We start from the raw sequence: 25,815 nt of genomic DNA, 5'->3' as shown, positions 1-25,815 counted from the left end.
AGCATGGGCCTTACGCTTAACATTAGTAAGACAAAGGTCCTCCACCAGCCTGTCCTCGCTGCACAGCACTGCCCCCAAGTCATCAAGATTCACAACGCGGCACTCGACAACGTGGACCACTTCCCATATCTCGGGAGCCTCTTGTTAACAAAGGCAGACATTGATGCGGAGATTCAACATCACCTCCAGTGTGCCAGTGCAGCCTTTGGCCGCCTGAGGAAAAGAGTGTTCGAAGACCAGGCCCTCAAACCCACCACCAAGCTCATGGTCTACAGGGCTGTAGTAATTCCCGCCCTCCTGTATGGATCAGATGCACGGACGATGTACAGAAGACACATCAAGTCGCTGGAGATATATCACCAACGATGTCTCCGCAAGATCCTGCAAATCCCCTGGGAGGACAGATGCACCAACATCAGTGTCCTCGCCCAGGCTAACATTCCCAGCATTGAAGCACTAACCACACTTGATCAGCTTCGTTGGGCAGGCCACATAGTTCGCCAGACACGAGACTCCCTAAGCAATTGCTCTATGCAGAGCTCCTTCACGGCAAACGAGCCAAAGGTGGGCAGTGGAAACATTACAAGTACACCCTCAAAGCCTCCCTGGTAAAGTGCGACATCACCACTGACACCTGGGAGACCCTGGCCAAACTCCGCCCAGGTGGAGAAAGTGCATCCGGGAGTGCGTTGAGCTCTTCGAATCTCAACGCTGCGAGCGTGAAGAGGTCAGGCGCAGGCAGCGGAAGGAGCGTGTGGTAAATCAGTGCCATCCCCCTTCCCCCGACAAATACCTGTTCCACCTGTGACAGGGTCTGTGGCTCTCGTATTGGACTGTTCAGCCACCAAAGAACTCACTTTAGTTGTGGAAGCAAATCTTCCTCGATTCCCAGGGACTGCCTATGATGAACCCCCATGGAGAAGGCGACGGTGCTGGCCATTATCGGAAGTGTAATTTGCTGAGGCCATGACCAGCTACAGGGCTGAATCCATTGAAGATAACGGTTTCCTCATACTTAATCTTCTTTCTTACATCCCACTTCCCCCTTATCCCACAATCTCTTCTGACTTACAAGCCGCAGATAGAAAATAGGTGCAGGAGTAGGCCATTCGGCCCTTCAAGCCTGCACCGCCATTCAATGAGTTCATGGCTGAACATGCAACTTCAGTACCCCATTCCTGCTTTCTTGCCATAACCCTTGATCCCCCGAGTAGTAAGGACGACATCCAACTCCTTTTTGAATATATTTAGTGAATTGGCCTCAACTACTTTCTGTGGTAGAGAATTCCACAGGTTCACCACTCTCTGGGTGAAGAAGTTCCTCCTCATCTCGGTCCTAAATGGCTTACCCCTTATCCTTAGACTGTGACCCCTGGTTCTGGACTTCCCCAACATTGGGAACATTCTTCCTGCATCTAACCTATCTAAACCCGTCAGAATTTTAAACGTTTCTACGAGATCCCCTCTCATTCTTCTGAACTCCAGTGAATACAAGCCCAGTTGATCCAGTCTTTCTTGATATGTCAGTCCCGCCATCCCGGGAATCAGTCTGGTGAACCTTCGCTGCACTCCCTCAATAGCAAGAATGTCCTTCCTCAAGTTAGGAGACCAAAACCATACACAATACTCCAGGTGTGGCCTCACCAAGGCCCTGTACAACTGTAGCAACACCTCCCTGCCCCTGTACTCAAATCCCCTCGCTATGAAGGCCAACATGCCATTTGCTTTCTTAACCGCCTGCTGTACCTGCATGCCAACCTTCAATGACTGATGTACCATGACACCCAGGTCTCGTTGCACCTCCGCTTTTCCTAATCTGTCACCATTCAGATAATAGTCTGCCTCTCTGTTTTTACCACCAAAGTGGATAACCTCACATTTATCCACATTATACTTCATCTGCCATGCATTTGCCCACTCACCTAACCTATCCAAGTCACTCTGATGGTGTAAGCATGGCCTTCTTACTTTCTCCTCTCGTCTCACCACAACCTTACCATTGTCCCTTTTTCCTTTGATACCCAGTAACTGCAACCCGGCCAGGCAGTAGAGAAAGACCAAAATGATGAAGACACAGTGTTACTTGATTTCACACTCCCAGCCACCAGGTCAGATATGGACTCTGCACATATCTTAGATGATAGCAGAGGTGGGATCTGCATATGGCGAGACACTGGGCAAAAGTGTGCTGCAGCCATGCCAGGGGGCAAAGATAGTGCAAGTGTCAGCTCGCCGGAGGGCAAGGTCGTGGGACGAAATCTGCTGCATAGGACTCCGATGAAGACTTTTATGGGCCAGACTACAGAAGGTGGCTGATGGGTGTATACAACAAAATGCTTGCCATAATGGGCAGCCTGCCAGAAAGCTTGCGTTCACGACATTCAGGCTTGGGCTGATAATCCTCAAACAGATTACTAGGATTGCAGAGATGCCGCCCCGGAGGAGTGGCAGTGGTTCCATGGAGCATGAATCCGCTATCCTCTCTCGGCATGACCGCATTCGTGATCCCACCCCTGCCACTCTGCCAGTGCCCTTGCTGTTGCCTATCAGCTAGCCTAGACTGCTACTGCCCATGCCAAGAATGTGCAGTTTGCAGCCTTCTAGGCCCAAGGCTGCTCAAGGTCATCCTCCACGGTCATCTGCAGTGTCCTCTACTGTAAGTAAGCAGCCTTCCATCAGCCATGCTGCAGCCATTGCAGTAACACTTTGTAGGAGCACTGGGACAGGAAAAAAAACACACAGAAGACAGGTATTAAGGGAATGCACACTAGTAATTAGTTTCATTTTGTATACAATATGGCATGCTTTAATTTATAAATTTGGTTTGGAATGTGTATTTTGTGTTGGCTTTTATTTTTGCTTTTTGCCAAGATATGACAGTGACAGAGGGACAGTAAGGAGCGTTGGACTGTTGGTGAATGGAGAATTGGGGTGGAGGTTACTGGTCACAGTCAAATTAGTGCTTCACGTACAGCCCGGGCAGAAAGGGGCTGTCTATGTTGCAGTCTCCGCTCCACTTCCGCCTGCTCCTGCATGATGGCGAGGTTGTGCAAAATGTAGCATACCACCACAAATCTTGAGACCCGCTCAGCCAAGTACTGCACGGCTCCTCCAGAGCAGTCCAGATAGCTGAATCATTGCTTCAGCATGCCAATGGTCTGCTCTGTCACATTTCTTGTAACAGCCTGGCTCTCGTTGTATGCATGCTGCGCACGTGTGCATGGGTTATGAACCGGAGTCATGAGCCACTTCGTCAGCAGATAGACCTTGTCGTCCAGTAGCCACCCTTTGGTTTGCCTTGGTGGCAGAAGTACAGCGGACTGCTGCAGAATGAAAGCATCATGACTGCTGCCAGGATACCAGGCATTGACCTGGAATAAGGGGCCGTGCCCATTTAAAACTGAAATGAGGAGAAATTTCTTCTCTCAGAGAGTTGTGGATCTGTGGAATTCGCTGCCTCAGAGAGCTGTGGAAGCTGGGACATTGAATAAATTTAAGACAGAAATAGAGTGTTTCTTAAACGATAAGGGAATAAGGGGTTATGGAAAGCAGGCAGGGAAGTGGACCCGAGACCATGATCAGATCAAATGGTGGAGCAGGCTCGAGGGGCCGTATGGCCTACTCCTGCTCCTATTTCTTATGTTTTTATGATGCACTGCTTATGGTCATGCACCAGCTGTCATTGAGGGAGTGGAATCCCTTTCAGTTATGGCAAATAGTAGAGTTGATAAGTCACACCTGCAAAGCAATGTGTGTGCAGTCAATGGCACCTTGCACCATGGTGAAGCCTGCAAATGTTGCAAACCCTCGTGCTTGCTTTGCCTGCTTCTCTCTGGCAAAAGGGAATGAAATGAAGTTACCTCTCTGAATGGAGAGCATCAGTGACCTCCCTTATGCAACAGTGCACTGCAAACAATTGGCCTAAAATTGATTGTACGCCCTGCGAAAGTTACATTTTTCAGTAGCCTTGAGCAATCCTGTCGTCGATGAGACTCGAGGTGCTCGGCGCCCTCCCGGATGCACTTCCTCCACTAAAGGTTGTTCTTTGGCCAGGGACTCCCCGGTGTCAATGGGGATGTTGCACTTTATCAGGGAGGCTTTGAGGGTGTCATTGTAATGTTCCCTCTGCCCACCTTTGGCTTGTTTGCCATGAAGGAGTTTCACAATGTGGCCTGCCCAGGATGTTGGCCTGGTCGAGGACGCTAACGTTGGTGCCTCTGTCCTGCCAGGGGATTTGTAGGGTCTTGCGGAGATATCGTTGGTGGTATTTCTCCAGCGACTTGAGGTGTCTACTGTACATGGTCCATGTCTCTGAGCCATACAGGAGGGCGGGTATTACTACAGCCCTGTAGACCATGAGCTTTGGTGGCAGATTTGAGGGCCTGGTCTTCAAACACTCTTTTCCTCAGGCGGCCGAAGGCTGCACTAGTGCACTGGAGGCGGTGTTGAATCTCGTCGTCAATGTCTGCTCTTGTTGATAAGAGGCTCCCGAGGTATGGGAAATGGTCCACCTTGTCCAGGGCCGCACCATGGATCTTGATGACTGGGGGGCAGTTCTGTGCGGCGAGGACAGGCTGGTGGAGGAGGTCTTACGGATGTTTAGCGTAAGGCCCATGCTTTCGTACGCCTCAGCAAATACGTCGACGATGAATTGGAGTTCAGCCTCTGTATGTGCGCAGGTGCAGGCATCGTCCGCGTACTGTAGCTCGACGACAGAGGTTGGGGTGGTCTTGGACCTGGCCTGGAGACGACAAAGGTTGAACAGGTTCCCACTTGTTCTGTAGTTTAGTTCCACTCCAGCGGGGAGTTTGTTGACTGTGAGATGGAGCATGGCAGCGAGGAAGATTGAAAAGAGGGTTGGGGCAATGACGCAGCCCTGTTTGACCCCGGTCCAGATTTGGATTTGTTCGGTTGGTCTCCCCTTCTCCTTCAGCGACGACTGGACCTCTTATTCCCCACTGGTGACCTGGCCTCTTCTCCTCCTCTCGCACGTGGTGAGTACCATGGCTGTGACCACCCTGACCTTCCACTCTGGTATGTAGCAGTTGGGTGAGCACAGGTTTGGGATTGGCCCCTACAGTTGAATAGCTTATCAACACTTGTTGTCGAGGTTCATCCATGGATAACAGCTACTTGGACGAGGGGAGAGGAGAAAATATAAAGAGAGTGTAGCTATCACATTGCACCCCAACACGTTTTGACAAAATGCAGACTGTTTCATTGCAGGCTTTCAAAATGACTGTTTTAATGTGTTTTGGCAGGTACAACACCAAGAATTGTTATCAACCCATAAAAGTTTCCACAATACTGGGCATGGCAGTGCCTTGGAACACAGTGAGATAACAGAAGAGACAGGGGAAAGGAGGTTGCTTCTTCCTGGGTCCCTCTGGATATCTTGGAATTCTTGCTGGACAGAGCACAGTCTGGCCCAAGAAGGGGAGTGCTTTGACCCCAAGGTTGTATTAGCCTCCTATCTGGGAAGTTTGCTTATGTAAAAATGTCACCCAAATGGAAGAAGTCATCCTCATCCTTAGGTTGCACTGTGAATATTAAACTATATTTTCTTCTGTTGGAGGAATGCGTGAAAAGTTCCAGCCATAGTTTCTTCTGGGAACAGGAACTGAAGTCCCATACTTATTAGTGCCTCAAACAGCATAGGTGAATCGGTTGAGTAAATGTCACCTCTCCATTATTAAAGTAACCCTATAATTTTTACTTGGTTTCAAAGTCATTGGTGGCATAATAGATGTACCAAAATATGTGTCTTATCATTTCACATGGAATCAAATGAAAACCTGCAAGACCTTGTACTCCCAACATTCAAGTGCAGTATTGAAAGAAAAATATATTTGGTCAGCAACCAAGGAACTGAGTTAGCAGAAAAGGATTTGTGGAGCCTGAGCTCTTTGCCAGAGGAAGCCCTTGAAGGGCAAATCCCTCCCCTCCATTTATTCCTCTTCCTGATAAGTTTGGGGAATAAACCTGGAGATCAGCAAAATACCACTGATCACAGGACTTGTATGATACAAAAATCTCAAATATCTTGGAGTGATGCTAAAACTGCTGTGGCTTCTGCTTGTGGAAAAAAAGCAATGCCAGAGCCGGGACTGCTGCCTTGAAGGTCAATATATAATTAAAGTACTACTACAGCAACCATTGTCACAAAACCAGTCATATACCGAGGTAAATTTTCAATAGCTGAGGATATTCTCAATAGTGTGAAAATGATTTCCTGTTGAATGGTGATTGGTGAGCTTTCTTCTGCTAGGTGTCAATATTCTTGACCTAGACCTTTGTCAGCCTGTGGCTCAGTTAGTAGCACCCTCGCCTCCAAGTCAGAAGGCTGTGGGTTGAGCACAAAAATCTAGGCTGGCACTCCAGTGCAGTACTGAGGGAGTGCTGCACTGTCGGAGGTGCCGTCTTTCGGATGAAACGTTAAACCGAGGTTCTGTCTGTTCTCTCAGGTGAACGTAAAAGATTCCATGGATCTACCTGTATTTTTGAAAACGAGCAGGGGAGTTATCCCCGGTGTTCTGGCCAATATTTATCCTTCAATCAACATAACAAAAACAGATTATCTGGTCATTATTGCTTGCTGTGCACAAATTGGCTGCCGCGTTTCCTACACTGCAACAGTGACTACACTTCAAAAAGTACTTCATTGGCTGTAAAGCGTTTTGAGACGTCCAGTGGTCATGAAAGGTGCTTTATAAATGCAAGTCTTTCTTTAGAGTTGGAGGCATGTCCACGACAATGCTTTGAATAGTGCCAAATATTAAGCCAATGAGGCCAATAAAATTGCCTGAGTAGCAGTTAGGGAATTAGATACTCTGGTCAAACTTCTGACACCAGACTAGTTGCTGAGACTGAAGGACAGCCAGGATCATCTTCCAGTGAATAAATTGATTACTTTGTGCCTGGACCAGGTTTGACATTTCAAAATGGGATATGCATTCCTTATGTTTGTCTATCACTGAGAAGGACTCACACATATGGTTATAGATTTTAACACTGAGAATTGACACAGACCAGCTTCTCTTCAACTGGAAGCGGCCAAAATAGATTTTAGTGGGCTGATACTGAGACACAGGAACTGGTAAATCAAAACAGGCAAAAGCTTAGTGAAACTAAATTACCCATTCATTTAGTGGACATGAATATTTTCAACATTTTGTCAAGCTATAGAAGCTTAATATTTTTTTCTGATGGGAGTCAATAGTGGACTGCTGCTGACAGTGACGGGAGAAAAAGTAAGGTTTTATATACAACAGAGTGGAACAAAGTCTCTGATAAAGAAGGCTGCATGCTGTGAAGTTCTTAAAAGTACTGTGACCCAAGTTCTTCCTTGTATAAGGAAGAACGACATATTTTCTTTGTAATATGAAGCCACAAATAATTAGCATTTGCTTGTCCCATTTAGTTAACTTTACCAGTTTCACTCCCTAAATGCATGACTACAAATTAAATTCAACATGAAAAAAAAAATACACTCACTGTATTTATCTTCCTAGGTAGGGGCACAGGGGTCTCAGGTAGACTGGGAGATGTACCATTTGCATCCTCGGATGGTTGTCTCTGTGGTGTGTCTCCTGTCTGTGGTTTTGGAGGAATCTCTTGAGCCTGTGGCTTTTGAGAGACCTCCCCAGGCTGGGGCTTTTGGATGACTTCTCCTACCTGGGGTTTTTGAGGTATTTCTCCGGGCTGTGGCTTCGGTGGGAGATCTTTGGGTTTCTGGGGCAAATCTCCTGGATGTGGTTTCTGGGGCAAGTCTCCTGGATGTGGTTTCTGGGGCACGTCTCCTGGATGCGGTTTCTGGGGCAAATCTCCTGGATGTGGTTTCTGGGGCAAGTCTCCTGGATGTGGTTTCTGGGGCACGTCTCCTGGATGCGGTTTCTGGGGCAAATCTCCTGGATGTGGTTTCTGGGGCAAGTCTCCTGGATGTGGTTTCTGGGGCAAGTCTCCTGGATGCGGTTTCTGAGGCAAGTCTCCTGGATGCGGTTTCTGGGGCAAGTCTCCTGGATGCGGTTTCTGGGGCAAGTCTCCTGGATGCGGTTTCTGGGGCACGTCTCCTGGATGTGGTTTCTGGGGCACGTCTCCTGGATGCAGCAACTTCTGAAAGGTGTCTGGACTGGATTTATCCACTGAACTATGGTGGATACTATCGATCTTTCTCAGGGACACTAGCAGTAAAGATGGGTACAAAAGTTAGTGTTCTTTTGTTAAGGTGTTCACTGTAGTTACAAAACTAATCATCGCTTTAAAATAATCCTCCACCCTTAAGCAAAGAGTACTAAATATAGAGCTTATGTAAATCATTCCACAAACAGTTGAAATGTAATAAAAGACAAACATTAAACTATTGCTTTGAAATATAAGTCAGTTCTAATCAAAATATAAAACTTTCATTTTATCACATTATAGTCATACCATTTCTCTCTTTCCCTCAGTTTCTCTAGTTCTCCTTCAACTGACAGATGTGGACCTTTCTAAAGCCACCATTAATGTCACTCCATATCGCCTGACAGAAAGCAAACTTCATTCTCCTTAAGATGGGATGCTCTGATAAGAGATGCTCAATTACGTGACCTAGCAGAGAATTGGGCAACAAAACCTTCTCACTTGTTGGGGTAAGCAGGATTTGAAGGGCAACAGAAATTGGCATTTTAACCCTTATTCTTATGGCCCATGCAGGACTCCAGGACAATCTCAGTTCAAGGCTATTTCCTCTTTCCTAGCCCCTCCTCCAACATATTCAGCTACTTCCCTGTCAAAACTGCAAATTTGTTTTTTCAATTTTTTTCCTATCCTAAAGGTGTTGGCTCATACTGGGTAAGGTTCATAGGTGTCACACCCCACCAAGTACCTTAGCTAAGTGCCCATTCTTCCTGTGAGAGCCGTGACAGTGAATCTTGGCAAGCTATTCATCCACTGGAAGGCATTACAGCTGAGCCCAGTATCACCCTCATCCAACATCTACACAGGCATTTTCTAGCTGCAGTCATTGGATAACAATTAGGAGCAGGAATCCTGGCTGATTTTCACCATCTTAACTCATGAAGACTGAAGTCAATTTCTGTGATCCCTACTGCTCTAAATTGTGTTTTATAATGCCGTGGGACATTTTACTACATTAAAGGTGCTATATAAATACAAGTTGTTGTTGTAATCACTGTTGTAATGTTGGGAAGCGTGGTAGCACAGCAAAGTCCTATCAACATTAGTGAGATAAATGACTAGATCATGTGTTTTATTGATGTTAGTTGAGGAATAGATATTAGCCAGGACAACAGGAGAGCTCCACTGCTGGTCATTTAACCCTTATTCTTATGGCCCATACAGGACTCCAGGACAATCTCAGTTCAAGGCTATTTCCTCTTTCCTAGCCCCTCCTCCAACATATTCAGCTACTTCCCTGTCAAAACTGCAAATTTGTTTTTTCAATTTTTTTCCTATCCTAAAGGTGTTGGCTCATACTGGGTAAGGTTCATAGGTGTCACACCCCACCAAGTACCTTAGCTAAGTGCCCATTCTTCCTGTGAGAGTTGCTGCTTCCCCTGCTGGATATACTAGCTTTGGAGGGGGTACAGAGACGATTCACTAGGCTGATTCCGGAGATGAGGGGGTTACCTTATGATAATAGATTGAGTAGACTGGGTCTTTACTCGTTGGAGTTCAGAAGGATGAGGGGTGATCTTATAGAAACATTTAAAATAATGAAAGGGATAGACAAGATAGAGGCAGAGAGGTTGTTTCCACTGGTCGGGGAGACTAGAACTAGGGGGCACAGCCTCAAAATACGGGGGAGCCAATTTAAAACCGAGTTGAGAAGGAATTTCTTCTCCCAGAGGGTTGTGAATCTGTGGAATTCTCTGCCCAAGGAAGCAGTTGAGGCTAGCTCATTGAATGTATTCAAGTCACAGATAGATAGATTTTTAACCAATAAGGGAATTAAGAGTTACGGGGAGCGGGCGGGTAAGTGGAGCTGAGTCCACGGCCAGATCAGCCATGATCTTGTTGAATGGCGGAGCAGGCTCGAGGGGCTAGATGGCCTACTCCTGTTCCTAATTCTTATGTTCATTTGTGGCACTGCTATTTGTGGGACCTTACTGCATGCAAAATGGCTGCTACTTTTACCTACACAATAATAGTGACTACACTTCAAAGTAATGTAATCATATGTGAAGAACTTTGAGAAATTGAAGGGTTTTAAGGCACTATATAAATGCAAGTTTTTTTTTTACAAAATTGGTCTCCTGTGACAGGGGCAGTAAAATAACTCTCTTGTAGTTGTTTCTCTGGTTTCCTGCCATTCTACTTATTTCTACATGTGTTTATTTTTCTCTGTGTAACAATCTCTCTATCTATCTATATATCTTAAAACTTTTTAATGTGGTGTCTGAATCTGTGTTTATATTTGATTTTCTCTATTTTTCTCTATAACTCTTTACGTAAGTCTCTCCTTCCCTATGTATGGTCTCCAATGTGTCTTAATATTCAATTTCTATATCTTACTTTTCCTCAAGTCCAAGGTATGCTACATCACAGAAAGCACCACGTGCATGGTCAGAGAGAAGTAGTAGGATGATGGGAGCTGCAGCAACTTACAAGACTAGAAAGAAACTTGAGTGTTGGGACTGGGGTCTCAGGCTGGGCAGAACTGCTAGTGGTTACCCTGGCACAAGGAAAGCTTTTGAAAATTTAATGAGTTATTTGAGGCCTGGCAACACTCAAGAGGAAGGCTGTGGCCTGGCAACACTCTGGGCGGGAGGAGAATCCCGAGATTTGCCAGCATTTAGCAAGGGAGACAGTGAGGGATACCTTCACTTAAGAGTGCAGCGCTCTGGGATCTGCCAGATATTAGAGGGGACAGGGCAAAGTATGACGGACCCCAGGGGAGGAAAGAGAGGCTGGGCTAGGTGGTGCAGAGGACGGCTGACTGCACTTGTGAGTGTCTGCAGCATTTTGGTTGCGATGGGGCTGAAAGGAAGTAGTGAGGCTAAGACATAAGGTTCTAGGCAGCATGGGGATCTGCTAAGATCCTATGCATGTGTTGTAGCGTTTGGTGAGCCACAAGGTAGTCCCTAGGAATTGTAGTGCTGGACACTTTATAGATATCTGGCCCAAGGAATTAAACAGAAAGCAGCACCAAGGCTCCCTGGAGGCTTGTGCAAGCAACATTTGTTGGAAATTTTAGAAGATGGTATATGTAAGTCTGCATGGATTTTTTTTTTTTTAAAGTAAATTTTAGTGTGTGTTTTCATGATAGAAATTTTATTTTTAAGAGGCATAATATGGGGAATCAGCCTGGTGCTCAAAGGATTTAGCATTTTGCAGGGATGTGATTAGTTTGTTTTTGTTTGAATGTTTTTTTGAGATAGTGATGTCTTTGTCTTTGAGTATTTATGTGCTTTCATGAATGTGAAATTTGAGCCATTTGGCAAGATTTACAATCATTGGACACACACCAGATGTAATACTTTTAGTTCACTAGATTCCATAGGCATTTCACAGCTATCTCAGACAGAAAGAATACCAAATAATGCACATTAGTGAAAAAAGGCTCCAATGTAAGAGCCACTTATGAAGAATGTTACAATCTAGAGTTAATTTATAGGACTAAACATTTGGATGCTAAACTCAACTAACACACTTTTAACCTTAATACAAAAGCAAAATACTGTGGATGCTGGAAATCTGAAATAAAAACAGTAAATGCTGTAAATACTCAGCAGGTCAGGCAACATGTGTGGAGAGAGAGAAACAAAGTTAACCTTTCAGGTCAATGATTTTTCATCAGAACCAAAGTCAATAACCTGAAACATTATCTTTGTTTCTCTCTTCACACATGCTGCCTGGCCCATTGAGTATTCCCCAGCATCTTCTGTTTACACTTTAAACCTTACCTTTTTGAGGTAGTTTTGGAAGCACTCGTGGGCCTAAGGCAGTTTTTGTGGTTCCAGTTCCAGTACTGTATAAGCAAACCAAAAGCGGTGCTAAGTTAACATATTGGTAACTATGTGTGAACCATGCTTCCAAGAGGAAAATAAAAGGATACCTCTTGAAACTCCCATTCTGTGTTGCCCAGTAAATTTTTCAAATATGAATGGGGAGTTTACATTATCTGTAATAATATTTCTTATGCACTTTGATACAATACATTAATGGGTCAACAGATTGTTAAAATCGATAAGTATACTTGAAATTAATTTTTAATCTTTTTATGTATCATTCAAAAAATTCTGCTCTAATGTGTGTTGAAATCTATCGAACTATCCTGTAACACAAACAGAAAATACTGCAAACATGCCTATTTTTCTGCGCCACATGTGTGCAAAGGCCACACTTTATTTTTTTATTGGAAGACAACAAGGAAGAATTTAAGTTTAAGCAGGGACACCAGAGCGCGACTGTGGCCGTTACTTGCCAATTATTCGGCATAATAAATTCCTGGTAACAATGAGCATTTTCAAATGTGTGGATTTGAATCCAGTTGAACTCTACAAACACACGATACCTAGAAGAACTACAATTTATAATGTTATGCGAGTAGTATTCTCGTATTATGGAGATAATTTAAACTGTTTAGAGGATTCCTTTGACAGCTTGAAGCACAAATGTCCAGGTAACTGGCAATCCCACATATTGTGGAAGAAAGAGCAGTCTGTAGCTAGAATCTTTGAGAAAAGGCTTATCCAACACATTGGGCACAATTTTCCCCAAAGCATTTTTTTGGCGTACTTGAAGAGTTACGTCCGATTTGTTGGGGCCCAAGTACGGCAAAAAAAAATTTTAAGTTTCCCCGTTGAATTTTTTCATTTTGGCGTGGCGTAACCCGATCTTTAGTTTTGGGGGTGGAGCCTTGATCTGTGCCAAAAAGATCGGGCTGCCATGGTAACCAGGGACACAATGTGAGCTGAGGCTGCAAAGTGAAGCATACAGCCAGCTCCCAACACATTAAGAATTGAAAAACACATAATAGCAACTTACCTCCAACCCCCCCCTGAAGGGCTTGCTGGTCCAGTCCCTGGAGCATGCAGTCTCTTGCTGTGTGTGTGTGTGTGTGTGTGCGTGCGAGAGAGAGAGAGAGAGAGAGAGAGAGAGAGAGAGAGAGAGAGAGAGAGAGAGAGAGAGAGAGAGAGAGAGAGAGAGAGAGAGAGAGAGAGAGAGAGAACCGGGGACCGAGAATGGGACCGGACCAGGAGAATGTGACCGGACCAGCAAGCCCTTCGGGCGGGGTTGGAGGTAAGTTGCTGCTATGTATTTTTCAATTCTTTTAGCGTGCCTGGGAATCTGCTACGCCGATTTCCTTAACTCTTCAGAAGGTTTTCTGGAGTGGCCACATACGCTGGCCTAAGCAGAACTGGAGTAACTCTCAGCTGGCCAAACTTCCCTAAATGGCCAGAATTGGCGTAGGTGGCTGGTTACGCCCCCTTTGGCTGAAACAAAAATTGACCTGAAAAAATCGTAAATAACTGAGTTACACTGGTGCAAATTGATTGGGGAAACTGTGGTTTTTCAAAAAAGAGCAGCCTGCTCCAAAAAAAACGGCACAAATCACTGGGGAAAATTGAGCCCATTAGAACTATATTGGACAGCATCAGAAACCAGTTAATTTCTGCACATGATTGATCATAAGGAACAATAGAATTACCACAAACAGCATTCAATAAAATGCTGGACTAACCACTGAAATAGATAATCTCCATTTCGGCAAGTCAATTTTATATTGAATGAAGATTTGTGCATAAAAACGGTTTAGTTTGCCAAGCTAACGTAATATACAGGCTTGACTGTATTTACACGTTCCTTCTTTCTCCTGGCTCACATGATCCATTTTTGAAGTGGAAGCAAGATTAGAAAAACTGGGCTCTTTTTTTTTCCGGTCAATTGAAAACCCAGAATTAGACTGATGCAAAATGTGACCTGATCAATTATTGATGTCAAACTGGTAGGTAGACTGCCAAATTAATGAGATGGTTGGCAGTCAATTAGAAACATCTGTTCTATTATGCCAATCAATTATCTTCTTAATTCTTCTTTCAACATATATCAGTACTTAAAATATGAAACAGTAATTTTAATTCCATTGATCATAAAACAAATGTGACCTTCAACAGACATTAGTCTGTTTTTGATATACTTGTGTCTTTTTTGATATACCTACAGCTGTAATAAAGGTATTCTTTTTCAGTTAGCTAACAACTGATGGCTATTTCAAACTTCAAAAAGAATATTGCTTCTTTTGTTAGGAAAGAAGAGTTTCATCTATAATTTGGTTTAAAAGTCAACTATGTGCAAAAAATGGTCTATATTTACCTTGATTGTTGAGGCAGTCCCTCAAACTTATTTCCTGTTCGGTTTGGCTGTGGGGGACCAGAATCTGTGCCTAAGAGATAATTATATTTTAGTTTGGTTCAGCATTAATGTAGATGGGAATATAGAAGCCTAGAATGACAAACCACCAAAAATGGATGCAAGTACATTCTGATAGCCAAAGTGAAGCATGAATAAAAATTACCCAGAATGCAGGTAATTGATCATTAACTCTAACTTTGCAGCGTTTTCAAAGTTTATGCATATTTGATAATCCAATGAATTCCAGTAAAAGAAAATTGGAATATAGTATACACAATGCAAAAATGAACACCATTGTTAATTTTAAAATTCCGAACTACAAGCTTTTTAAAATTTTATCAATGAAGTGTAAACTCATTAGCTGGAAAATCAATGATCCGGATTTTGTGGTAATAATAACGGTGAGACGATCAGCGCTCACTATTATTAGGGAGCAAATCGGACAGCAGCTCCCGAGATCCAATGTGCATAGTTAAACATGGATATCAGCAAGTTGCTGTCCGATTTGCCGAGCTCCTCCATAAGCTTCGCTACACCAGTACCTCACCGAGAGACTCATCATTAAAATACATGAACGGCTTGAAGTTGCGTTACTTACGCACGAAACATGCCAGAGCGAAGCAGGCTTGAAGGGCCAAATGGCCTACTCCTGCTCCAATTTCTTATGTTCTAAAAAGTTAGGGCTTGTGCATTCAGGTGTACACCTGAGCCGCCGCCTTGAACCGCTGCAGTCTGTGTGGTGAAGGCACTCCCACAGTGCTGTTAGGGAGGGAGTTACAGTATTTTGATCCCGCGCCGACTAAGGACCAGCAATATATTTTCAAGTCAGGATGGTGTGTGACTTGAAGGGGAACTTGGAGGTGGTGGTGTTGCTAAGCCCCTGCTGCCCTTGTCCTTCTAGGTGGTAGAGGCCGTGGGTTTGGGAAGTAGTGCCGAAGAAGCCTTAGCAGGTTTTTTTGGTCTCTTAATCCCATCTCGTTCTGTCCTTGATTTTATATTGAATTAAATATTCTAACTTATACTACCTGGTTTGGACTCTGTGTGTCTCAGTGAGGATTCTTCAATCTGATTGTGGGAGGGTGCAATTGGCTCTCCATTGACCACAATACCTCTGCAGCTGTCAATCTGCTCAATCACTCCTTCAATGTCATTGCCCCAGTAAAAACTTTATTACTGCTTACACCCTGATTGTTCCTCCTGGTACAGCCCCTATCTTCGCTCCTTCAAGCCCAAGGGGCTCAGACTTTAATGTACCTGGCACATAACTGATTTAGCCATTCATCGCCAGATCTGGTTAGACCACAAGTATTACTGAGCTCTGCTCTCTTTTGCCAAAACTGCTTACTATTCCAGCATCATCTTGGAATACGAAGCTAGCCCCCAACTTATTTTCTCCACTACCTACCATCTCAATAAACCCCCACCACCCAGGCCTACAAAAATTTGAAAGCAGCTCATGAACTTCTCTGCCACTAAGATTGAAACCATTTATTCAGCTGCCCCTTCCCCACCAAGCCAAACTTCACCCAAGGTTCCCCCCACTCTAGCCCCGAATCCACATTTTCCTCTAGTTTCTCTCCTATCTCTCCTTGTACCCTCACCTCCTGCTCTCTTAAACCTATTCCCATTAAACTGCTAACCATTCAACTTTCTTTCCGGGCCCCCATGTTAGCTGACATTTTAAACAGTTTGCTATTCTCAGGTTATTGTCCTTTTCCCTTTTAACCTGCCATCATCACCCCCTCCTCAAAAAATCCATCCTTGACCCCTCTGTCCTTGCAAAGGTGGCTATGGCGCACGATCCCTCCTCGTCCTTCTCAACCACACTATCCTTTTCCAACTCCTCTCCTCCGTTGTGCAGCTGAGTGGGACTGTCCTCATTTGGTTTGACTCTTACCTGTCCAATCGTAGCCAAAGAATCTCCTGCAATGGCTTCTCGTCTTGACCACCATTACCTCTGGAGACCCCAAGGACCTATTCCTTGGCCCCCTTCTATTCCACATTTACATGCTACCCCTTGGCAACATCATCCAAAGACAATGATATCAAGTTGTATGTTGACGATACCCAGTTCTACCGCTCCACCATATCTCTCGACCCGTCCACCGCCTCTGTGTTGTCAGCTTGTTTGTCCAACAGCTCGTCCTGCATTAGCCATAATTTCCTCCATTTAAACATCGGAAAGATTGAAGCCATTGTCATCGGTTCCCACACAAACACCTTTCCCTCCACTGATTCCATTCCAGCCACTATCTCAGGCTAAAGCAGATTGTTTGCAACCGTGGTCCGATTTGACCCCGATCCAAGATTATGACCTCATATCCTCTCCCTCACAAAGACCACCTACTTCCACCTCTGTAATATTGCCCATCTCCACCCCTGCCTCAACCCAGCTGCTGTTTAAACCCTCATCCATGCTTTTATCACCTCCAGACTAGACTATTTCAATACCCTCCTAGCCATCCTCCCTGAATAAACTTGAGCTCCAAAATTTTGCTGCCCCTATCCTAACTCACACCAAGTCCTGCTTACTCTTCACCAATGTTTCCTCCTACAGTTTTGCGCATGCGTAAAAGCCGGCCCCGTGCAGCGCGGTACGTGGCCATAGGGAATGTTACCCTACACTGCTCGGTGAACGACATTGGCTCTCAGTCTAACAACTCCTTGATTTTAAAATTCTTATCCTTGTGTTGAAATCCCTCCATGATCTCACGCCTTCCATCTCTGAAACTTCCTTCAGCCTGACAACAATTCGTGAATGCTGAACTCCTTCAACTCTGGCTTCCTACGCATCCCCCACTCCCTTTGCTCCTCCATTGGCAGCCTTGCCTTCAGCCATCTAGGCCCAAAACTCTGGAATTTGCTCCCTAAACCTCTCCGTCTCTCTCTCTCGCCTCCTTTAAAACTTAACTCTTTGGCCAAGTTTTTAGTCACCATTCCCAATATCCTGTTCTTTGGCGAGGTCAACATTATGCTTCTATAAAGCACCTTGAGACATTTTCCTATGTAGTTACCTAGGTAGTTTCCATTATAAATGGACTTTATGACAGAAATATAAAAATAACGACAGAATGCAAGACTTTAAACTGAGGACTATGATGTTTGTATGCCAGGTCCAATTATTACCCATTTTACCTGAAGACTACACTTGGTCTTGACTCTGTGTGCAACATCATGGGAAAGAGGCACACTGGTAATATTATAACGTAAAATGAAAAGGAAAAATTGTAAATGATGGAAATTAGAAAATACCAGAAGTAGAGGTCAGTCAGCATTTATAAAGAGAAAAGACGTTTGAGGTGGATATCTTTCATTGGAGCATTGAAGGGTACACACAAAACATAACAACCAATCTTTTCTCTTTGTACATGCTGATTGACCTGTCCTTTTATTTCCAGCATATTCTGTCTTTATTATAAAAATGGATGGTACCTGTAGTGAAATACCTGTACTGTCAAATCTATTGCGTCACAGAAACCTACCATTTATTCCCAATATCCTTTCTCTTCAGCAATTCCAGTGAAGGCAATTAAAGAGAAGGATTGCCTGGGACCTAGAGAAGCTAATTTTAATGAGGGAAAAAACTTTAGACTGGCCTGTGAGTCAATCCAGAGGCACCTGAATCCACAAACACACACTCTTGGTTGGGTACAGCTGCCTATTTTGGGGGTTTTTCATTGACGGCCATATTTGCTCAGTGAAATAGTGATGTTATGATCATAATGGATGACCCTATTGTGTATCCTTTTTTTCCCAAGGTTATGGGAACAGGGTGACAATATGTTTCATATATTCTAAAAACTAAAAATCTGTACAAAAAAGGTAAAAAAAAAAGCTATTCATCAAATGAACAATTTTTGAAGTTAGCTGTAGGGACAATGTTCCTCATTATTTGAAAGAAGTTTTAACTTCCACGTGCAAATAGGATTTGCAACATTGAGTGGGGATGAAAAAAAATTCACACGGGGTATTGCTTTTTTAAAGAAATTTGGAGCCCTGTCTGCCGATTTATATCAATTGCCTTTTCCCACACTTTTATATTTAATGGCCTGGAACTTGAGGAACTAACAGCATTCACTGTTTTTACCCCTCTGAAACTGACCACAACTTCTGGATTTAGCGCATGCGCATCTAAACACAGAAATCCTGAAGTTGCGTTCAGTCATTCACTGCTCCGTCACTGACTGTGCTGTGGACACCACCCCCCCCCAAAGCCAGCAATCAGCAAAATCAGTGAATCTGATGAAAACACGGGCTTTTCCATGGTAATATCGCAATTAAATACCCCATTAAATATGTAAAGCCTTGTTGGGATAGGTGTAACTTGGGTTTTAACAGTGAATTGACTGCTAAACAACATGACCCTGAAAAACTAATTTTGTATTTATGGATTGTCAAATTTCTTCAATTATGATAAAAATTACAATAAAAAAAGTTTTAAAAGTTTGTTCATGATATTTCAAGTTCTGCCTTATCCCCATGTGACAGCCCAAATCTTTGTTTTGCTCCCTAACATTTTTTAAAAGTCCGGATAAAAGTCCAGGTTTCCTGGTTGGGAGAATTCTACAATGTGATTGACTGCTTAGACAGCTTGTTGACGTCATAGCAGCATTGCACTGGGGATTCCCACAAAAGAGCACTGAAATCACTTGAACAGCGAACAGGGCAAACTTTGAAAGAGCTATCGGAGGCGGGAGTTCGAGAGGCGAGCGGCCTACAAGAGGCCCGTCAGCGAGCAGCGGGAGTTCGTGGTCGGAGGCGGGAGTTCGGGAGGCGAGTGGCCTACAAGAGCTCAGCTGGTGCAGCTGCAGCAGAGAGGCAAAAAAGTAGAAAGAAATCGAAAGGTGACATCACAGCCAAGGGGGTAAGTGATTGGCTGGTGATTGGTAAGTGGTTTTTCTTTTTCTTTTCTTTATCAGCAAGTAACCTTTAGCATTGTTGTTGCCAAATTAAGTTAATCTAAGGGTTAAGTCATGGCAGGAGAGCTCGGACACGTGTTATGCTCCTCCTGTACTATATGGAAAGTCAGGGACGCTTCCGGTGTCCCTGACGACTACATGTGCTGGAAGTGCATCCGCCTGCAGCTCCTGACGGACCACATTGCGGCACTGGAGCTGCGGATGGATGAATGCTGGAGCATCCACGATTCTGAGAATGACGTGAATTGCACATTTAGTGAGTTGGTCTTACCGCAGGTAAAGGATACACAGCCAGATAGGGGATGGGTAACCAACAGGAAGAGCAGTGCAAGGAAGGTAGTGCAGGGGTCCCCTGCGGTCATCCCACTGCAAAACAGATACACCGCTTTGGGTACTGTTGGGGGGGGGGGGGGGGGGGATTGACTCATCAGGGGAGGGCAGCAGCAGCAGCCAAGTTCATGGCACCGTGGGTGGTTCTGCTGCACAGGAGGGCAGGAAAAAGAGTGGGAGAGCTATAGTGATAGGGGATTCAATTGTAAGGGGAATAGACAGATGTTTCTGTGGCCGCAACTGAGGCTCCAGGATGGTATGTTGCCTCCCTGGTGCAAGAGTCAAGGATGACTCGGAGCAGGTGCAGGGCATTCTGAAAAGGGAAGGTGAACATATAGGTACCAACGATATAGGTAAAAAATGGGGTGAGGTCCTACAAGACTAATTTAGGGAGCTAGGAGCTAAATTAAGAAGTAGGACCTCAAAAGTAGTAATCTCAGGATTGCTACCAGTGCCACATGCTAGTCAGAGTAGGGATCGCAGGATAGCTCAAATGAATACATGGCTTGAGTGGTGGTGCAGAGGGGAGGGATTCAATTCCTGGGGCACTGGAACCGGTTCTGGGGGAGGTGGGACCAGTACAAACCGGACAGTCTGCACCTGGGCAGGACTGGAACCAATGTCCTAGGGCCGTTTGCTAGTGCCGTTGGGGAGGAGTTAAACTAATATGGCAGGGGGATGGGAACCTATGCAGGGAGACAGAGGGAAGTAGAATGGGGGCAGAAACAAAAGATAGAAAGAAGAAAAGTAAAAGTGGAAGGCAAAAAGCAAAAAGGGCCACATTACAGCAAAATTCTAAAGGGGCAAAGTGTGTTTGAAAGACAAGCCTGAAGGCTCTGTGCCTCAATGCGAGGAGTATTCGGAATAAGGTGGACGAATTAACTGTGTAATGGGTATGATGTAATTGGCCTCACGGAGACATGGCTCCAGGGTGACCAAGGCTGGGAACTCAACATTCAGGGGTATTCAACATTTAGGAAGGATAGACAGAAAGGAAAAGGAGGCGGGGTGGCATTGCTGGTTAAAGAGGAAATTAATGCAATAGTAAGAAAGGACATTAGCTTGGATGATGTGGAATCGGAATGGGTGGAGCTACGGAATACCAAGGGGCAGAAAATGCTAGTGGGAGTTGCGTACAGACCACCAAACAGTAGTAGTAAAATTGGGGACAGCATCAAAGAAGAAATTAGGGATGCATGCAATAAAGGTACAGCAGTTATCATGGGTGACTTTAATCTACATATTGATTGGGCTAACCAAACTGGTAGCAATGCAGTGGAGGAGGATTTCCTGGAGTGTATTAGGGATGGTTTTCTAGACCACTATATCGAGGATAAGGGGTAGGCTATTTTGGACCGAGATGAGGAGAAACTTCTTCACTCAGAGTTGTTAACCTGTGGAATTCCCTGCCGCAGAGAGTTGTTGATGCCAGTTTATTGGATATATTCAAGAGGGAGTTAGATGTGGCCCTTACGGCTAAGGGGATCAAGGGATATGGAGAGAAAGCAGGAAAGGGGTACTGAGGGAATGATCAGCCATGATCTTATTGAATGGTGGTGTAGGCTCGAAGGGCCAAATGGCCTACTCCTGCACCTATTTTCTATGTTTCTATGTATCCAATTAGTCCCACTCCCCTGTTCTTTCCCCAAAATCCTCCAAATGTTTCTCCTTTAATTATTTAGCCAATTTCCCTTTGAAAGTTACTATTGAATCTGCTTCCACCACCCTTTCAGGCAGTGCATTCCAGATCATAACTCGCTGCATAATTTTTTTTCTCATGTTGCCTCTGGTTCTTTTGCCAATCACCTTAATTCTGTGTGCTCTCATTACTGACCCTTCTGCCACTAGAAACAGTTTCTCCTTATTTACTCTATCAAAATCCTTCATGATTTTGAACACCTCGATCAAATCTCCCCTTAACTTTCTCTGCTCTAAGGAGAACAATCCCAGATTGTTTAGTCTGTCCACATAAGTTCCGCATCCTTGGTACCATGACAGCAAATCTGCTCAGCACTTTCTCCCAAATCCTTGACATCCTTCCTGAAGTGTGATGCCCAGGATTGGCAACAATACTCTAGCTAGGGCCTAACCAGTGTTTTATAAAGGTTTAGCCTAACTTTCTTTATTTTGTATATGCCTCTATTTATTAAGCCAAGGATGCCATATGCCTTTTTAACAGCCTTGTCAACTTGCCCTGACACCTTCAAAGATTTGTGCATGTACACCTCTCTATTCCTACACCCCCTTTAAAATTGTACCATTTTATTTATATTGCATTTCCTCATTCTTCCTACTAAAATGATTCATTTTACACATCTCTGCATTAAATTTCTTCTGCAATGTGTCTGCGCATTTCACTAGTCTATCCCCTCCTGAAGTCTGTTACTATCCTCCTCACTGTTTACCACATTTCCAAGTTTTGTGTCATCTGCAAACTCTGAAATTATGCTCTGTATATCAAAGGCCAGGACATTAATACATATCGAAAAGAGCAGTGGTCCTAATAGTACCGACCCCTGGGGGACACCTTTCTATACTGCCTTCCAGTCTGAAAAACAAGCATTCACTACTACTCTCTGCTTTCTGTCCCATAGCCAATTTTGCAGCCACTGCTCCTTTCATTCCAAAGTACTTTTCCTCAGCTTTCAGATTAAGTTAATAATACTTAGTTAATGCACATAAGTTGCTCCCAGGTACCCAATAAAGAGCGACCCTTGGAATGTTGGCTTACAAAGTGACCAACAATGAAACAACCTATTCTGCAGCTAGCTTCTGTCCTGCTAGGAATGACACATTGAGTTACATGCTTATGCCCATTTGACTGATCTCTGATAAGTTATAGGTTTACCTGGGTCTCCAATTGTCTTGGTTAACCCTTGCCACTGGATCAGGACCTAGCTCTGTCAAACCAATGCAGTGGCTAGTGTGCAACGGCCATTCCGCGTTGAAAGAATCCAAGCACAGGCATCTTCCACCCTTCAATATGTAGTTCGGGACCGAGAATGTCAGGTCCCTCATTGAAACACCTGTGAACTCCTCCCTTTTTGGTGATGAAGCGGGTCATCCTCGATATGAGGGACTGTCTAATACTATACGGTTATTCTAGGTAACTCATAGTTTTGTTGAAGCAGAAAAACGAAGGCTCACTTCAACAAACTAATGCTTAATTTCAAAGGAATTAATATGAAGTGTTAAAGAAATCTCCAATTGGCACACCCTGACTGACTTAAGAACATAATAACATAAGAAATAGGAGCAGGAGTAGGCCACCTGGTCCTTCGAGCCTGCTCTGCCATTTAATAAGATCATGGCTGATCTGAGCATGGACTCAGCTCCACTTCCCTGCCTGCTGCCCATAACCCTTTATTCCCTTATCGCTCAAAAATCTGTCTATTTCCGCCTTAAATATATTCAATGATCTAGCCTCCACAGCTCTCTGGCAGAGAATTCCACAGATTTACAACCCTCAAAAGAAATTCCTCCTCATCTCAGTTTTAAATGGGCGACCCCTTATTTTGAAACTATGTCTCCTAGTTTTAGTTTCCCGTGAGTGGAAATATTCTCTCTGCATCTACCTTGTCGAGTATATGTTTCGATAAGAGCACCTCTCATTCTTCTGAACTCCGATGAGTATAGGCCCAACCTACTCAACCTATCTTCATAAGTCAACCCCCTCATCTCTAGAACCTCGTGAACCTTCTCTGAACAGCCTCCAATGCAAGTATATCCTTCCTTAAATACGGAGACCAAAGCTGTACGTAGTACTCCAGGTGTGGCCTCACCAATACGCTGTACTGTTGTAGCAGGACTACTCTGTTTTTATACTCTATCCCCCTTGCAATAAAGGCCAACATTCTATTTGCCTTCCTGATTACTTGCTTAAGAAAAATCACTCCTCTAAATTTAGGGCAAGATTCTGTGATATGCTCTCCCAAACAGTATTTTACCCAGGAGATCCAAAACAACACAGTTCCTTTACTCAGTCTCCCACCAGAATTTCCTGTAATGTTTGGATAGCAGTGACTTAAGTGATTGAGAAGAGACACGGGTGTTTCTTCTTCCTGGCTTTTGTTGTTCGTGCTCTCTGGATAATTGAATTGAATAAAGCCTCATTTTGCCTTTGCTTGCAACTTAAATCCCTGATAACCTAAATCATCATCGTTGTTTGCAATAATGCCTTTCTGATGACGTGAGTGTAATGGCACACAGCATTCCAGATTGTGTCTGACCAATGCTTTTGACACAAGAGAACCTCTTTTGATCTGTACTCTATATTTTTCTAATGAAACCCAATACCCAATTTTAACAACTAAGTACTGTTTCATGGTTTCATCCACTGTAACTCCTAGATTTCTTTCCTGATCAGCATGCATGCTACCAATTAATACTATTTAATGCATGATTCCTTGCTCCCAAACTAATTATGATGTTTGGGTCCACTAGATCTCTGAAAATTGTTTTAAAGACTATCTATAAAATTACTGTTCTACAGTTTCCCGCTATGTCGCTTCCACTCTTTTTAACTAATAGGAATTATTTAGCCACTTTAAAATCTTGAGAACTCTCTTCTCAGTGGAAAAAAACTATCAAATGCCAATTAAACCTTTACTATTTTAGTCCCCACCTCCTTTAATGGGTGCAAGCTATCTGGACCAGGAGCTTAGTCAGGAGTCCATAGGGAACCCTGAAATAGTCAGCCATGTCCTGTAACACAGCAGCCTAGGGCTACGGTCCTGGCTATTGTGAGCAACTGCAAAATCTTGACTGTTCAAGTAATATTACACACATTAACCTGAGTACTGTGTCTGAGTATCACATTAATCTAAGTGGTTTATTAGAAATGTCAGCCAATAAGCTCAAACGGTATCGCGGGGTTTTTCTAAGTAGAAAGTGAAATTCCTCCTGTCGATAACTTTAGCAAAAAAAAAAAGTGTTGTATTTTGCATTTTCTTTGCCTAACCTATTTAGTGAAAACCAGTCAGCGAATATAAACGAGGTGGCTACGGGAAATATGTACAAATTGTGTTGAAGCCATGTCTCAGATTCTCCCATATTATTTTAGGATGCATCACATAGAAGGAAAAAAACTAGACAACAATCAACAGTGCTATGGACAATGGGTAAAAAAATAATGGTGCAGTCCAGAATGAGAACTTATATGCAACAGAGTTGTATGTTAACCATTTGACCAAATTAGCAATACAAGGGTGTCAATTTCTTATAGTGTCAATGTCCCAGGATGATTTTGTTTCCCTGCACTAATGACAGCAAATTCGATTTATATGTGGAGGTTCAATGAATCAGGAAGAATTAACATTTTGCAGTTTCCCCCTTTAATATAATTTCTATTTTTGATAAACAATAATACGATTTTCATTTTCCTACAGTAACTTTACTTAACTAACTTAATATAAGAAAAACTCACCCCAAGGAATCAGACCTTTATTCTGGGGACCATGAGGTAGCGGGCTTGGTGGGTCAGATAAGGTTCGTTTGTGTCCAGGGGGCGGGGGCGGTGGCCTCTTCTTTGATAGAGTGGAGCTGCCGGTTGTGACCTGGGGACCTACAGGAAGGACTGAAGGAGGGACTGGGCCATGTGGAGCTGGAGAAGCACAAAAACATAGCTGACTACTGCACGATATGTTAAGAGCAGTTATGAAAGCAAGCAATAACGGTGCAATGGAGGATCAAAAGCAAATGTAAAATAATCAACCTTTTCCTGTCCACCACTGACTAAAACTGATGAACAGAAAGCGATTCTCTCTTCAAAATTGCAACAGTCATTATATAATTGTATATACAAAGCTCATACCTACCATTCCAAATATAACTTGTGCAAGGTTACAGTTTCAAAATTTGTACTATTTAGGATTGGAAACAAAAGGAAAATTCACACCATGACAGATCTCTCTTGGAGAATATAGTACTAATGATGGGCTGCATCTCAAAACTGGGTTCACAAATGTAATCATGTTACATTTTTTCCCCCTGTCTTTTACAAAGTGTCAGCTTGGGTCAGTGATGCCTCTTGCACTTCTAAGTCAGAAAGTTGTAGATTCAAACCCCACTGCAAGACTTGAGCATATAATCAAGGTTGTTACTCAGTGCAGTACTGAGATAGAGTTGCATTGTAATAGGTACCTCAAGCGTAAAACCGAGGCCCCATCTGTCTGTTCAGGTGGGTGTAAAATAACCCACGAACAGAGTAGTT

General features: G+C 43.8%; 1 protein-coding gene across 5 annotated transcripts in view; it reads right to left on the bottom strand.

The window, feature by feature from the left end:
- LOC139271360 (arf-GAP with SH3 domain, ANK repeat and PH domain-containing protein 1-like) overlaps positions 1–25,815 on the bottom strand; it is a 525,010-nt gene that overhangs the window by 18,265 nt on the left and 480,930 nt on the right. For 2 of the 5 annotated variants that reach the window (XM_070888507.1, XM_070888509.1), the window contains 4 exons: positions 25,030–25,206; positions 14,317–14,386; positions 11,904–11,968; positions 7,495–8,180 (listed from right to left, as the gene is read on the bottom strand). In XM_070888507.1, coding sequence (XP_070744608.1) covers positions 7,495–8,180; positions 11,904–11,968; positions 14,317–14,386; positions 25,030–25,206 — 998 coding nt within the window. The remainder of the gene's footprint in view (positions 1–7,494; positions 8,181–11,903; positions 11,969–14,316; positions 14,387–25,029; positions 25,207–25,815) is intronic. The other 3 variants (XM_070888511.1, XM_070888508.1, XM_070888510.1) reach the window with 3 other exon arrangements.

Source organism: Pristiophorus japonicus, chromosome 1 (assembly GCF_044704955.1).
Source record: "Pristiophorus japonicus isolate sPriJap1 chromosome 1, sPriJap1.hap1, whole genome shotgun sequence".
NCBI lineage: Eukaryota > Metazoa > Chordata > Chondrichthyes > Pristiophoridae > Pristiophorus > Pristiophorus japonicus.
Note: the sequence above shows the minus strand (reverse complement) of the source record. Positions and strands in the feature narration are given on the sequence as shown.